We start from the raw sequence: 16,976 nt of genomic DNA on the forward strand, positions 1-16,976 counted from the left end.
GTGGCTGCTGAACGGTGGGAGTTTCTCGGTCCTGTGGTGTGAGCTGGACAGCTCCAAGAGAGACACCTCGCTAGGAAGCAAAACGCGGGGTGGAGCGGTGAAGCCCCTCCCCCCAACCTCTCTTTAGTCCGAGCAACTCCCTCGCCCTTCCCTCCCCGTTTTTCCTCCCAACCCGCTACACGCTGGCCTGTCGCGCAGGCGCACAATTCATCGAAGCGCCTCCTTAGCCCTTGGGGCTTGTGGGCTTCTGCGCGCGCTTCTTCGTCTTCTCCCTTGATTGGCCAGATTGCCCCGCCATCACGCCTCCCTCTGCTTTCTAGGTTGAGAAGGAAGCCGAGGGGCGGGTCCAAGCAGCGCGTGCGCGATACTGTTGCTGTCCCTTTGCTGCTATTGCGTTGCAAAAAAATTCCTGACTAGGTAGCCTTGGGCTTTTCTGTGGACCTAAAGGAGAGAGAAAGATTTCTGCAACTGAAGGGGCAGTCGGGTACTATTTACTTTAAGATATTAACGCCCACTCTTAGAGGCGTGTTGGGGAAGGGCCTTAAACGTTGAGAGCCGAAGAGTATAAAACCATTTAATTTCCGGGCCAGACGTTTAGAAAGGCTTTGCAGGAGCTGTTTTGTGCGTAATTCTTCGTGATTGCTGACTGGTTTAAACACAATCCCTTGAACAATTCTGATAAACCTTCGAAACCCGCAGCCCCTCTTTGCAGCGTGTAGGAGCCGCCAGCGTGCCCAGCACCTGGTCCTCCTGTCCTACCTCCAGAAGAGCCTAGCGCGTGCACCGTCCCCACCCCCTGGCCTCCCTCCCCACCTGCGGCTTTCACGCACTCGCAGTGATTGTTTTGCCCGCTCCCGCCGCCGTCGCCGTCGCCGCCGCGGCCGCCAGAGGAGCAGCAGCGCTTGTGCAAACCGGGAAGATGGCGGCCGGCGGCGGCGGAGGCGGCAGTAAGGCCTCCTCCTCGTCGGCCTCTTCGGCAGGGGCTCTGGAGTCCTCGTTGGATCGAAAATTCCAGTCGGTAACTAACACCATGGAATCTATTCAAGGCTTGTCGTCTTGGTGTATAGAGAACAAGAAACACCACACTACTATCGTCTACCATTGGATGAAGTGGCTCCGGAGATGTGAGTGTTGGGGGTGGCCAGGGAAGGGAAGACTGGGGAATGGAAGGAAATACTGCTCGAAACGTTTAGGGTTTCCCTGTGGAGCCGCTGCATTCGGTTGGGGTTGTTCAAATTAGAGCTTCAACCCAAGTGTTGCCAAACGCAGACTTATTTCTAGCCAGGATTGTCTGAACTGTAGGAGGTTCATCATTTCTTGGATTTTATAGCCACTGACTTGGCGTGACCTTGGGCCGTTGGGCCCAATTCTGTAGAGATTTATATGTTATTTCAGAGCCTTGTGAGGTGGTGGTGTATTTACTGAACGTTCACAGAAATTGTCGCGTCCGTTTATTTCTAATAGGCCTTGATGTGTTAATGATTTCTCGTACTGCTATGGTTAAGCAGTAGTAAATGCACCTACTTCGCGGGAATGTGTTGGACAATTCTATTTTCCACTGACCTAAAACTTGTGATATGTAGTAAGAAGAACCTTACCTAGATGAAGAGGTAACGTGAGCGCCACATAGAGCTCAGGCGACCGACCACCTGAGAGGTTTTCCTCGACCTGTGTTTGCTGCAGTAAAATACAGGCGGCTTGATACTCACCAGAAACAACCGTAGTCCGTATTGCCACTAATACCTTAAAATGGAAAACATATCCGTCTACTTTTCAGTCAGTTCAGATAACGTTTTTAAAGAATAGAAGTTGGTTTCTTAGGTAACCAAAACAAGGAATCAGAAGTGTGGTTTTTGAATATATACTACTCACCCTGAGTTGCTTTTTTGTCTACTTCGCTGAATTTATTTCACTTCGCTGCTTTACTGCGGAAAAGAATATTAAATTGTCAGGAAGCGTGGATTGTTTGCAGATTTCAAATCTTTAGGACGAAGGAAGTGTGGAGAAGTCATTGTTGCTTCCTACTCAGAAGAGATGGTTGACTCTAAATCCCTGTGTATCTCTGAATTTTATGTTTGTTGTTACCTCTTGTCTATGGCTGTCACCAGTGAAACCCATCCTCCAGTTATTATTATTATTCCACTTTTGCTACTCCCTCTGTAGTGTTTTGATATGTGTTTAGTTTTTTAGGGAACGGATGGATAAAACTTGCAAAATCATAGACCTCAAAACTTCAGACTATTTGTGTATAGTTATTGTTGGGAGAGACGTTTTGTGAGATTACCTGTATTTACCAATAGCAGATCAAAGTTACCTTCTTTCCAAGAGGCAAAATTAGAAAATACAATTTCAAGTACTCCTCACTATCAAAGACTCACATGATAAGTATCTACTATGTGCCCAGGCCTTTTGTCATTTACAGTTTATCTAGTATCTCATTCTACCTTAAACTAACCCTAAGTAGATTTTTTAATCATTGCTTTACTGATGGGGAAACTAAGGCTCAGAAATATTAAGGAAGCTGCTAAGCTTATGGTGGAGTTGGGATTTGACTCCACCATATCAGATGACAGTGGTCACATTTAATTTTGTAGAATAATGTTTTCATGATTTTTCTTTAATGTATTTGGTCTACCAGTGGTAGCAAGCAGTGCTTGAGGACATATTGTTCTTAAACATATTTTTCTTTCTGTTTTAAAACGTTTTCCTACCTTTGGGCTCTGGTGCTTTAACTATTTGCTTACCTCATTTGCAAGGATAAGTTGGTCTCTATCCCTGCCTGTGGGATTGCATATGACAATTACAGTACGTCTTTTCTAGTCAGCGATGTTGAGATACACTGGGGCCAGAACTTTTCTGCCTCTACTTTTTACATTGTGCCTGAGCTTATTTCCCTTGCTGGTATTTTAAGAGTGAAAAAGAATGGTTGCTCTAGGAAGACAATACTTTGTTTGAAGTGCATTATATATAGTTTGGGTCGCTAAATGCTTTTGCTTTCTATAAACCTGATTTTTTTCCCCTGGTGAAATGGGCTTCACTTTCTAAAATGGTTAAGGGTAATTTGTAGTTGTTTTGTGTTTACATTAGTGAATGTCATCTGTCTTATTGTAAATAAAACCTTTTGAGGGAAATATTTGGGAGAGTAGTGTTACATTTTGGAGTTTGGCTTCTAAATCAACTTTAGGCAAATTTGTGCAATGGATAGATGTCTTTGGATTCACAGCCTTTCTGTCCATTTTCCTGATGCCACTTTTGCTTGTCCTTCTTTTGGCATTTGTTCTTTAGTAATTTATATTTAGACCTCAGCATGAATTTAAGTAACTGTATAACTCTTCCTGAGATATTTTCATTTAATCTTTTATTTCATAATGTATATTAAGAGACTTTAGTTCACTTTAAAGGAAATAATTTTGGGAGTTCTTGGTGGCCTCTTGGTTAGGATTCTGGGCTTTCTCTGCCATGACTCAGGTTCAGTCCTCAGTTGGGGAACTGAGATCCTGAAAGCCACGCGGTATGGCAAAAAAATAAATAGAAATAAAGAAAATAATTTATTAGAGAAGGCAAGTAGTCTTCCTGAAGACACACTCCCTGGTGGGTTTTACCAATTTTATTCAGGCTTGTTTTAATTTGTTTGACCCTTCCACTGCTATCATTTTCCAAAAGTGATCTTTCTGTATCATGAACCCATGTCATTTCTGTGCTTTAAAACCCTCCAGTGACATTCCATTGCAACAGGCTTAAAAGTTAAACTTCTCTTACTACAGGTTAAAAGGTCTACACATTCTTACACTATCTGCCCTGCCTACTGCTTCTCAGGCTTCCGTTGCTGTCTTCTCATCATTTTAGATCTAAACTCAGATATTACTTCCTCAGAAAGGTCTTCCATAATGATCTTATTTTAAGTGGTTTCAGTTGAATTCTATCATATCACTTTATTTTTCATTTTATAAAATTATGTTATTTATTTATTGTATGTTTGCTGTCTGTGTTATTTCACCAGGGCTGTGTCTTCTTTGCTGCTGTATCCCAAGCAACTAGAACAGTGTTGGGCACACAATAAGTAATCAATAGATATTTCCCAATATAATTTTGTGAAATAGTTAATCAAGAACTTGAATGGTTTTAATTTCTGTTTAACAGAAGGCCACATAGATAATTTAGTAAAAGAAATAATAGATATGGTTGTTTACAGTTTCAAAATGTGGCTCTTGGATAGGCTTGATGTACAGTATGACTGTTGTCATTTCTATGTTTCATTCATCCCTCCCATTTTTTTTATCCCTCCCATTTTTAATGTAAAATGTAAATCAATATGGAAAAGTAGAAAAATACAGACTTTAGATATAGGTTCAAATCGTAATTCCATCAGTTAATAAATAACGTGGGTGATTCTATGCATAGTGCTTAAGTTGTGAGCCCCAATTTCTGATTTGTGAGTAGAGAGAATTCTCTCTCATAGGCTTGTCTAGATTTAAGAAGATAATGCATGTATTTTAGTATACGTCCTAGCATATAGAAATATGTTCAGATTATTTATGATGATGACAGCAATGATGTAGTTAATCTTAAGGTCCTGACTATTTGAAATAATTACTGTTTTGGGAATGGTGCTGAAAACTGTATACCTAGTCGGGGCAGATAATTTGAGCCAGCCTTTCTGTAGTAAATTAGCAAGTTCTCTAAAGAAGTAGTAGGAAAAAATAGAATATGTTGTATTCATGATATCTCCACGATGTTTTGCTTCCAACCATTGAATGGGTTGCTCTATTTTAGAAGGTGTATGAGAATTTAAGTGAGTTTTTGAAGAAAAGGGGGATATAGGAGAATAGAATCATTTGTAGAACAGAAAATTCTGTTAAGATTTCCTTTTAGCTGTTTTTGATATGAACTTTAAATGTGAACAAAATTAGAAAAGTAATGACATCTCCCCCCCACTGATCACCCCACTTCAGTAGTTAATCCTTTTAAGGGCTGGTCTTTTTCTCCTATCCCCTTTACTTCCTCCCCCTCCCATTTGAAACAAATCTCAGTACAATCCGGTATTTTGTCCGCAACAGAAACTGTCATATAAACATGGACTGGGAAAACCTTTTTTCTTCATACAGGATTAATTTGTTGCAGAGAATTTGCAAAGTGCAATTACTAGTTTTGGTGTATGGCAGTGGTTTCTCAAATCCTTGGGTGAACCATGAAGATGGTAGTTTTTAGCCCACTTTTATCAAGTGCTTATTATGTGCCAGGTACTGCTCCAAGCATTTTACATTAATTCATTCAGTCATCATAATTCTTTGAAGTACGTATTATTATGATTCCCATTTTACAGATGGGAAAGCAGAGGCACTGAGAGGTTGAGTAGCTTGCCCAAGGTTAGAGAGCTAATAAGTGATGGATCCAGGATTCAACCCAGGCATTCTTGATTTAGAGCGTACACTCACACTCATAGCCACTGTACTAGTCTTTCTTATATTTTCTACAATGCAGAAAACCTTTGATAATCTATTTATTCATTGTTAGGCCAGATTAAACTGTCTAGATCTTGAAGCTTTGCAGGGTTTGTTTTTATTTTTGCTTTCTGTGGGGAAACTGATTATCTTGTATAGATTTGAAGTTCTGATAGTCATTTATAATTTTTAAAAAAGGGGCTAACAAAGCTGAACATGTTAGGTATTAAAGTTGTCTACTTGACAGAAATCTCTAAATGTTAGGTGCTTTCAGATTAAATAATAGGAGTTTTTGGTGGTAGAAAGTTTAGGGTACCACAGTGGTAGCTCCACTGGTCAGTGGAGAGGGAAGTCTGTAATCTTTTATTTGCTATTCCATAAATCTGAGGATCTGGAACTATTTTCTGTGGCTCTGGTATCTGAAATGTAGCTGTTCCTTTAACTGTTTACTTTCCTTGTAATTCATCATTTGTAACAGGTATGTTGGTCAGGCATATAGAGTATAACAGTACTGCTTTAGGCATATGATTTTTTAATCACATATCACATGTGTACAAATGTAAGTGGACTTGGTACAGATTCTTAAAGTTTCAAGATGAATTCTGCTTATAAATCCTTACATTCAGTGCTTTTAACAATGCCTTATTGGATACCTGCTGTGCCAGGCTCTGGGGATGTAGCAGGTGAACAAAATGGAGAAAAATCTTTGCCTTCTCGGAGCTTGTACTCTCGTAAGGAGAGACAAGCAGCAGACAAACAATGTTAAGTACATTGGAAGGTAAAAAATACTAGGAGTGCTGTAGGGAAATATAAAGCAGGGAAAGGGAATACAGAGTATTCAGTGCAGTTTAGTCCCTCAGTTGTGTCCGATTCTTTGCAACCCCATGGACCGAAGAGTCTTCTCCAGCACCACAGTTCAAAAGCATCAGTTCTTCTGTGCTCAGCTTTCTTCATAGTCCAACTCTCATATCCATACATGACCACTGGAAAAAATACAGCTTTGACTAGATGGACCTTTGTTGGCAAAGTAATGTCTCTGCTTTTTAATGTGCTGTCAGGTTGGTCATAGCTTTTCTTCCAAGGAGCAAGCGTCTTTTAATTTCATGGCTGCAGTCAGCATCTGCAGTGATTTTGGAGGCCCCTCCTCCCCCCCAAAAAAGTCTGTCACTGTTTCCATTATTTTCCCATCTATTTGCCCTAAAGTGGTGGGACTGGATGCCACAGTCTCAGTTTTCTGAAGGTTGAGTTTTAAGCCAGCTTTGTCACTGTCCTCTTTCACTTTCATCAAGAGGCTCTTTAGTTTCTGCCATAAGGGTGATGTCATCTGCATATCTGGGGTTATTGATATTTCTCCCGACAGTCTTGATTCCAGCTTGTGCTTCATCAACCCAGTATTTTGCATGATGTACTCTTTCCTGGGTTGGGAAGATTCCCTGGAGAAGGAAATGGCACCCCACTACAGTACTCTTGCAGGAAAAGTCCCATGGACAGAGAAGCCTGGTAGGCTACAGTCCATGGGGTCGCAAAGAGTCAGACACGACTAAGCGACTTCACTTTTCACTTTCAGTCTGCATGTAAGTTAAATAATCAGGGTGACAGTATACAGCCTTGATGTACTCCTTTTCCTATTTGGAACCAATCTGTTGTTCCATGTCCAGTTCTAACTGTTGCTTCCTGACCTGCATACAGATTTCTGAGGAGGCAGATAAGGTAGTCTGGTATTCCCTTCTCTTTCAGAATTTTCCACGGTTTGTTGTGATCCACACAGTCAAAAGCTTTGGCATAGTCAATAAAGCAGAAGTAAGTGTTTTTCTGGAACTCTCTTGCTTTTTTGATGATCCAACGGATGTTGGCAATTTGATCTCTGGTTCCTCTGCCTTTTCTAAATCCAGCTTGAGCATCTGTAAGTTCACGGCTACTGTTGAAGCCTGGCTTGGAGAATTTTGAGCATCACTTTACTAGTGTATGAGATGAGTGCAGTTGTGCGGTAGTTTGAACATTCCACAGGAATTTAAATTAGGTGTAAGGGAAGGCCTCACTGAGAATGTGACATTTGAGCAGGAAGGTGAGGCGCTATAAACAATATAGATATGAGTGTGAGGGGAGAACAAAAACACAAAGGTCTTGAGGTTAGTGTGTGCCTGGTGAGTTTAAGGAAGAGCAGGAAAGCTTTTGTGACTGGAAAGGAATAGAGAAAGAGAAGATTAGCAGATGAACTCAGATTTTGGTGGGTAATATGACAGGAGGGGCAGATCACAATTTTATAGGCATCCTTAGGCTTTTATTTTTAATGAGATGGGGAACTGTTAGAGCAAAGAAGTGATGTGAACTGATTTCTGTTTTTAAAAGATCATTCTAATTGCTGCAGAAACAGGGATGCCAGTAGGTGGCTGTGGTAGTAGTCCTGGGATAAAATATTGGTGGGTTTTGGACCAGGTTGTGAAAGAAATAAAAAGTAGTTTAATTCTAGATTTGTTTTGAGAATAGATCCAATCAGGGTTCTAAATGAATTAAATGAGTGGTAACAGGAGGAGCCTGTTGGGCTGCAGTCCATGAGGTTACAACTGAGCAACTTCCCTTTCACTTTTCACTTTCATGCATTGGAGAAGGAAATGGCAACCCACTCCAGTGTTCTTGCCTGGAGGATCCCAGGGACGGGGGAGCCTGGTGGGCTGCCGTCTATGCGGTCACACAGAGTCGGACACGACTGAAGCGACTTAGCAGCAGCAGCAGCAACAGAGGCTAATAATCGAGAATAAGTGTTGTTTTTTTCCTTGAGTGACTAGAAAGAGTTAGCATTTATTGACAAACCACTCATTTAAAGTGTACAATTCATTCACTTATTTCAGTGTATTCACAAAGTTGTGTGACAGTCACCACAGGGTGTCTGTTGAGTCTGTAAATTGTCTTTAGAGACAGCCTGGAAGAGACGTACTAGAAGTAAGTGTAGGGAGAGAAGTCACTGTAGTAAGTTAGGGTAGTGAGTACAGATAGAGAAGAAGTCCAGAGAGAAGGCTCTGGGGCATTCCAGTGTTTTAGATATCTCTTTCTACTTAGTTGGTGTTTTGTGTTATTGGCTTGGGTTCTTTTTGAAGTTCAGGGTAAACGGAACTTTCAGCTCCCCAAAGAAGTAATAAATCTATTTTGATCTTTTTCATGTTTCTACTCTTGGCTTGGGTTTAACAGCACTTCTGGATCAGTTAGGCATTAGGTCTGTTGTAATTCCCAATTGTAAAGTTATTGCTCAGTCTTCTCCCTGCCCTTTGGATACCTTGGTCACCTTTTCTTCCTTCTCCTGTCCTCCTTTCATAGAGATGTAGATCATTTCCATGTTTTCAGACAGCGTTTCAAAACATGAACTACCTTAATTATACACCTAATTATTATAATGCTGTGTACTAAATGAGCCTTTGTGTGTGTGTTAAGAGACATTACAAGAAGTTGTTGCAGTCTTCATTTACCTGCTGTCTCTCAAATGCTGAAGGGTAGTATTATATACATGACCCTAGGTAGATTTAAAACAGTATGTAAAACAGAATTTTGTTACGCATCCTATAGTAAGCTAAAATGTTAAAATTATGTAGCAAATAAACATTTCCATAACTCAGAGTGTGAAACACTGTTGAAATACTTCGAATGATTTTGTGGTGTGGAAATACCTTGAAATTCCATTGGAAATTTTCATGTCCCGTGGAAAATTACTAATACTAACATTTCCTTAAACAGGCCACCCCCCAAATTACAGTTTGTTGGTAGAGAAGGGGTTGAGTGTATGTGTGTGTGTAATTTTTTAGAGAGTGAAGACTTACTGATTTTATTTTAGTGATTTGGCTTCCTGCCTTTCATAAATTAATAAATAATAGCTGCATCCAAACTTCTTTTTCTCCTAAGCTTTTGTCCTTCAGTTACCATCTTTTCTCTCTCTTTTCCGCCCCACTTTTCCCATGTTTAGTGTTTTATAGCAGTACTTTAAGAAATCCCAAGGGTGTATTTTGAGTCGTTGCTTTAAATTTTCAGCTATCTGAGAACTGAGAATACATAAGAGTTGTGGGTTTTTTGTGTGTGTTTGTTTAACATGAGGGTTTTTTTTTTTTTAATGTGTAGAAGGATTTCAAGAGACCCTAGTAAAAATTACCCCAAAACTTAACACTGTTGCACAAACCACCTTGACTAAGCTGCTCTTCCGTTTGTCAAGGAAGCAGAAAGGAGTTTGCACTTTGCAGTGCTTTTGATTCGCCTGCACCCACAGATTTTAATTATAGAACAGTGGAGAAAGGCACATCTTGGGGAGAGAGTAGTAGAATCTAGTTACTGTTTGGAAAAAGGCAACAGTTCCATTTGTGCTTTAGAACATTAAAGTATCTTTCAGACTAAGATAAAGACAGTTTTAAAAATACATCATTGTTTTTGTTCTATAAGAAACATTGAATTAGAGGCTGTTTGTTGAAAGAAAATGTTTAGAATGCTGGTTTTAAATTTTGGTTGCAGCCTCTATCTTTCCCTCATCTCTCTTCCTTCACTCACTAGTGACTAGTTTCACTTACTTTCACTCTGTTCTTTAGTACTCACTGAGGGGCAGAGGGAGGGAGAGAAAGAGAGAAAGCAGATTATTTCCGTTAGTGAAAATTTCACTGTTAGAAGGGAAAATTTTTTTTTTAATGTTAGGTTTTATAACTTCATTTTTAATTAAAAAGACCCAAATGGGTCCTGTTCTGTTTTTGTGTTCCCTTTATCATGGTGATAGTTTTAAAGTAGCAGGATCGTTATTTTAAAATTACGATCTCTGTCCAAGAGGCAGTCAGTATTATTTGAGTTATTAAAATCTCTTTTATTGTGTGTATTCCTATGTCTAAGGATACAGAATTCAGAAAATGAATTGAGAAATACTAGATGTTTACTCTCTATAAAACTTTGTCAGGTTGTGGAAAGAGATGGAATGTTTTGTAACTAAGATAAGAATTGAACAAAAAATAGCTGGTTCAGGGAAGTATGGTAATATGAGTTTGTATATGCTGTTCTAGTTTAGAAGAGGTATCATGTTTTGGTTGGAGTGAAGGTATCATTCACTGAGCACCGTTTCTGGATGTCATATGTATATATGTTATCTGTAATCCTAACATCAGCTCTGTAAGATAGGAGTTATCTCCACTTAAAATTTTTGGAAAATGAGGCTTAGAGATGTCAGTTGATTATTTTGAGGAAATTGTCAAAACATTTTTCTAGCATAGGAAAAGGAAGCTGCTTGTTTTCAGGGTGGCTAAGCATAAGCTAGTTTGTTTTTTGAAGGCAGAAGGTAACAGCAAGTGGGAGAAAGAAAAGACACACAGTGGGTTCAAAGCCCGAGTTGCTTACAAGTACTTTGTTATTATTTAACAGTGTTCCTTATTAAATTTCTAATCATTAGGACAGTTACCTTCACAAACATTGTCACTAATAGATTTAGTAATAAATAGCCAGCGTTAACTGAGTTCTTAGCATGTGATCTCATAACAATTCATGAGGTAAGTATTATGTAATTTATTACTTAGTAAGTCTACTAGTGATATATATGTAAGATTAGCTATGCTGGTGAGGGGCAAAATAATAAAATATTATAGATGATATAGTTGAAGCACTTGAAGGCTCAGTGAGGTAAAATGAATTGTCCAAGGTTCACAGCTAGTGAACAGTAGCGCCAGAATGCAGATCTAAATAGTCTTGACTCCAGAGCCTACACTCTACCTTTGTGTTAGACCGCTTCCCACTGCTTTCAAAGTTTACTGGTACTTTGTAGTATTGTATAGTGTAGTATGTAGAATATAAGACAGTAGCCCTTGTGCCTGTCTTTCCCCCAGCTTTTTGATGTATTATTGGCATATAACATTGTATAAGTTGTGATGATTTGATACATGTATGTATATTGCAAAATGATTACCACAGTAAGGTTGTTGAACACCTTCATCACCGCACATCATTACCCTCCTTTTTTTAGGAGAACATTTACGATGTTGTCTCTTAGCAACTTGTGAGTATATAAGGCCACATTGTTAACTGCAGTCCCCACTTTACAGTAGATGCCCAGAACTTATATACTTGTAAGTCTGTACCTTTTAGCCATCATCTACCCATTGCCCTACTCTCTGGCTCCTGGCAACCACCATTCTATTCTCTGTTTCTGTGATTTCTGTGCCTGTTGATTTTTTTTTTTTTTTGCAGGCATAAAATTTATTATTACAGACATAGCATAACAACAAGTGGGAGAGCACATAGAGAAATGGTCTGCTAAGATAGAAGCAAGGCAGAGAAAGGGCATGGGCGTCACCCCCAGTGAGGGGGGACCTGTGCCTGCCTACTGTGAATGATTTTGCTGAGCTGCAGGGGTGAAAAAAATCTATTAACTTGTATACAGCAATAAATTGAATATAGAACCAGATGTGAGAGCCTACCTGTCTTCTATTAAGCCAAACATTAGATTTTCAAGAATGTAAAACCGTGCTGCCGTCCTCACTAAACTTTTTGTTTTGGAAATATAGTTGCTTTTAATAGAGTATATATAATTTATTAACTGAATGGTTTATTATTGTTTTTAGTGAGTTGATATTTTGAATTTCTTAGTTTTAATTTATTATACAGTAAATAGATACATCTATTAAATTAAAAGACGCTTACTCCTTGGAAGAAAAGTTATGACCAACCTAGATAGTATATTCAAAAGCAGAAACATTATTTTGCCGACTAAGATCCGTCTAGTCAAGGCTATGATTTTTCCAGTGGTCATGTATGGATGTGATAATTGGACTGTGAAGAAGGCTGAGTGCCGAAGAATTGAGGCTTTTGAACTGTGGTGTTGGAGAAGACTCTTGGAAGTCCCTTGGACTGCAAGGAGATCCAACCAGTCCATTCTGAAGATCAACCCTGGGATTTCTTTGGAAGGAATGATGCTAAAGCTGAAACTCCAGTACTTTGGCCACCTGATGTGAAGAGTTGACTCATTGGAAAAGACTCTGATGCTGGGAGGGATTGGGGGCAGGAGGAGAAGGGGACGACAGAGGATGAGATGGCTGGATGGCATCACTGACTCGATGGACGTGAATCTGAGTGAACTCCGGCAGTTGGTGATGGACAGGGAGGCCTGGCGTGCTGTGATTCATGGGGTCGCAAAGAGTCAGACACGACTGAGTGACTGAACTAAAATGAACCCACATAAGCTTCCCAGGTGGTGCTAGGGGTAAAGAATCTGCTTGCCAATGCAGGAGACGCAGAGATGTGGGTTTGATCTCTGGTCTGGGAAGATCCCCTAGAGTAGGAAATGGCAGCCCATTCCAGTATTCTCGCCTGGAAAATTCCATGGGCAGAGAAGCCTAGCAACTACAGTCCATGGGGCTGCAAAGACTCGAACACGGCTGAGCACACACAACCCACAGAAACAAAAGATGATCAGTAGTTTTTAGGGGTGAAAAGGGATCCTGAAACCAAAAGGTTTGAGAATTCACTGGTTTATATTATAAAATGACCTTTATCAATTTCTGCAAGGTAAACATCCATTGCTCTCATCTTAACGCCTTGTTTCTGGAAACCCAGAGGTTTCCAGATGTTATTTTATAAACATTATAATTTTTTAATTTGTGAGATCTTGTTTGCTGACTTTTATCTTGCCAAATAAAGTTGTAAATACACTATCATTTATATTATCACTACCATTTTATAAATTACAACTTTATATGAAAAATTTGCCTTGAAGTCCATGTCTTTCAAGTCTTAACTCAAATGTCATCTCCTTCGAGGCCATTCCCTATCATCCTAGCCAAAGAGCTAGTGCCTACTGTCCCTTTTGCTCCTGCCTGTCATTCTCTTTAATGTATCACTGTGTTTTATTTTCTTTGTATACCTTTTCTCATTATGAGATTCTGCCTTGTTTATTTCCTGAGATGTCTTCTCTGGGAAGCCCCCAGTGGCTCAGTGGTAAAGAATCCGCTTGCCAATGCAGGAGATAAAAGAGACTGGTTCAGTCCTAGGTTGGGAAGATCCCCTGGAGGAGGGCTTGGCAAGCCACTGTAGTATTCTTGCAGGATCTTAGTTCTCCCACCAGGGATTGAATTCATGCTCCCTTTTTTGAGAGGGCAGAGTCTTAACCACTGGGCCACCAGGGAAGTGCCCACTATTGTTTTAAATGCAATTATATTATGTAGGTTTTTTTAAAAAAACTTTATTTTATATTGGAGTATAGCCGATTAACAGTTTTGTGATAGTTTCAGGTGGACAGCAAAGGGACTTAGTTATACGTATTCATCCCCCAAATTCTCCTCTCATCTAGGCTGCCACATAACACTGAGCAAAGTTCCATGTGCTATGTAGTAGCTTTGTGGGTTATCCATTTTTTCCCACTTTTAAAATTTTTGGTTTTATATATATTTTCTGTATTTTTAATTGAAGGATAATTGCTTTACCGTGTTCTGTTGGTTTGTGCCATACAACAATGTGAGTCAGCTGTAAGTATACATATATTCCTTCCCTCTTGAGTCTCCTTCCTCCACCCCTCTAGGTCATCACAGCACCAGGCTGAGGTCCCTGAGGTCCCAGCAACTTCCCACTAGCTGTCTGTTTTAAATATGGTAATATATATATTTCAGTACCACTCTATTCTGGATTTCATATATATGTGTTAATATATGATATTTGTTTTTCTTTTTCTGACTGACTTCACTCTGTATAATAGGCTCTAGGTTCATCTGGTTATTCACTTTAAATAGAGCAGTATGTACATATTGATCCCAAATTCCCCATCCCTTCCCCCCATTCTTCCCTCCTAGCAACCATAAGTTCATTCTCTGAGATTGAGTCTGTTTATGGTATTTATTTTCATTATACCATATTTCATGCAGGCCTGTCTGCTTAAGCTGTAAATTCTTCCAGTTAATCCTGCATACCCTAGGTGAAATTTTAAGGTTAATAGTCCAAAGAAATGAACATGGAATTTTTGGTCCTTCTTTTGTTAATACTAGAGGATACCTGGAAAATGCACTAATTTGGAAACTGTTTACCTAATTTGAGTATTTGAAGGGCCTATTCATATAACAGCAGCTTGCAGTTCTAGAAGTTCATAGAATTTAAGAATCTTTGGTATGTTTTTATAACTATTGTGCTAATATGAAAATGCACCTCCAGAGGGAATTTCATAGAGGCAGCAGTATCTTTATTTTTTTTCTTTTTTTTATTAATTTTTTTAATTTTTTTAATTTTAAAATCTTTAATTCTTCCATGCGTTCCCAAACATGAACCCCCCTCCCACCTCCCCTCCCCATAACATCTCTCTGGGTCATCCCCATGCACTAGCCCCAAGCATCTTTAGTGTTGCTGGATTTTTTAAAATGACCTGTTAAAAACAAAGGGTTTCTAAAAATTGAAGTTGGAATAATAAAAACCAAATGTTAATCATTTTCATGTGCATTTTTAAATTAAAGATTTTGTAAAAGAAAATTTCATTTCAAAACACATTTTGGAAGGTTAGTGTCACTTTATTTCTAAAGTCTTTAAAAACTTGGTAATAAAAAAGTGAAGAGCTTTTGAAATCTGCTTTTAGGGCATCCTTACACGTATATACTATGTTTAGTGTAAACTAGGATGAGAATTCATTTCTATCCTCTTACTTATTCTTATCCTCAGGTTGCCATGTACAATTGTATAAGATTACTATGTAATATGTATAAACTGAGAAGTGTGGATAAGATACTGAGAAAATAAAACGTTGCAATGAATAAAAAATACTGTATGAATTTGACTTTGTGCAGCAGCATTTCCCCAGAAGATGGTAACGTTTAGGGTGTCACTGTCAAAGCTTGCTGCTGCTGCTAGGTCACGTCGGTTGTGTCCAACTCTGTGTGACCCCATAGACGGCAGCCCACCAGGCTCCCCTGTCCCTTGGGATTCTTCAGGCAAGGACACTGAGAGTGGGTTGCCATTTCCTCCTCCAGTGCATGAAAGTGAAAAGTGAAAGGGAAGTCACTCAGTCGTGTCCAACTCTTAGCGACCTCGTGGACTGCTGCCCATCAGGCTCCTCCGTCCCTGGGATTTTCCAGGCAAGAGTACTGGAGTGGGGTGCCATTGCCTTCTCCATGTCAAAGCTTAGGTACTATGAAATTAAAGAGAAACCTGTTTCATGCTGCTGGACTTGAATAAAATACTTCATAAATTCCCCTGAGAGGTGGGGGATAGTCTGTTCAGTATTTTCTAAACTTAGTTGATCATGGCATTCCTTTCTTTTCTAGCCATCTCATGTGATTAGTGTTCCCCAGAACATTACCATCTTCTGGGGAAACGCTGCTGCACAAAGTCAAATTCATACAGTATTTGTTATTCATTGCTACGTTTTACTTTCTCAGTTTCTTATCCACACTTCTCACTTTATACATATGTACATAGTAATCTTATACAATTGTACATGGCAACCTGAGGATAAGAATAAGTAAGAGGATAGAAATGAATTCTCATCCTAGTTTACACTAAACATAGCAAGCTTTGACACTTTGGGAAGCTTTGTTATGGAAATTTTTCTAGGAAACCCCCAGTTAAAGAGCAGAGAGAAATTTATATTTGTGTGTAGTAAGGAAGACTTCATGAAGGAAATACTTGTACAAAAATAAAAATAATGAAGCAGGTGAAAGAAGACATTCCAAATACAAGCAAAGGTATAAGAGAATCAGAAGCAGAGTGAACAGCCAGAGGTACACATAGATAAGCGAGGGTGGGAAAGACAAAGAGAAGCAGCGAAAGCCATGATTTTCAAGACATAGTCGGGGGAGGAGGGGGAACCATGTTGAAAACAAAGTAACTATGTCAAGGCACAAGAGCTGCAACAGATAGTGATTGTAATACTGGGCAAATTATTTGCTTGTAATACTGGTATTATTAATAGTATATTTTTAGGATTTATTCAAAGCTTTTAAAATTTAAAAATTGAAGTCAGTGAGCTCAGATTTTTAATGTATTTTGTATTTTAAAAATTATATTTTAAAACCCATTGTAATATAAATCATCAGCTGCTCCTGGACTTTGCTGCTTTCTTTGACTTTGATCTTTTTGTCTGAGGCACCCTTATAATTGCTATATGGTGATATAGCTGATTGGATTGAACTTTGGTATCTTCCTGCCATATTTAACTCCCCTGACCAGTGCTTTCAGAACACCTGTCTGTGTTCAGTAATATAAAATTGCTGAAGTTTTGACTTTTTCTTGGCCAACTTGGAAAACATTTTCTAAATGGAGTTTAAATCCTTTCTTTTCCCTAGGAGAGATTCTTCATTGCAGAAGGTTCTTTCCCTCAGGTTAGGACTCACCCTATAAGTGGCCTATGACATGGGTAGAGGTGGGTGAGTCTGGGGAGTTTCCTGAGCCATGTGGTAAATAGGGTAAGGAGTTTGGGTGAAAGGGAGAGAATGGGAATGGGTGAGTAGATAGGAAAGAGATAAAGACAACCAAGAGTGATGAATGAATTGCTTTCGTATTATGCCCCCCAAAATATGTATTTTGGTTTTTAAAATAGCAATACTTGAAGCTGGT

General features: G+C 39.2%; 1 protein-coding gene across 7 annotated transcripts in view; it reads left to right on the plus strand.

Moving 5' to 3' along the window:
• Positions 1-363: 363 nt before the first annotated feature.
• Positions 364-16,976, plus strand: part of RPRD2 (regulation of nuclear pre-mRNA domain containing 2) — a 96,899-nt gene continuing 80,286 nt past the window's right edge. For all 7 annotated transcript variants that reach the window (XR_006059923.1, XM_060413749.1, XM_060413755.1 and 4 more), the window contains exon 1: positions 364-1,124. Coding sequence is in view for 6 of the 7 variants with exons in the window: in XM_060413749.1 (XP_060269732.1) it covers positions 920-1,124 (205 nt within the window). In the remaining variant the exon portion in view is untranslated. The remainder of the gene's footprint in view (positions 1,125-16,976) is intronic.

Source organism: Ovis aries, chromosome 1 (assembly GCF_016772045.2).
Source record: "Ovis aries strain OAR_USU_Benz2616 breed Rambouillet chromosome 1, ARS-UI_Ramb_v3.0, whole genome shotgun sequence".
NCBI classification, from domain to species: Eukaryota; Metazoa; Chordata; class Mammalia; order Artiodactyla; family Bovidae; genus Ovis; species Ovis aries.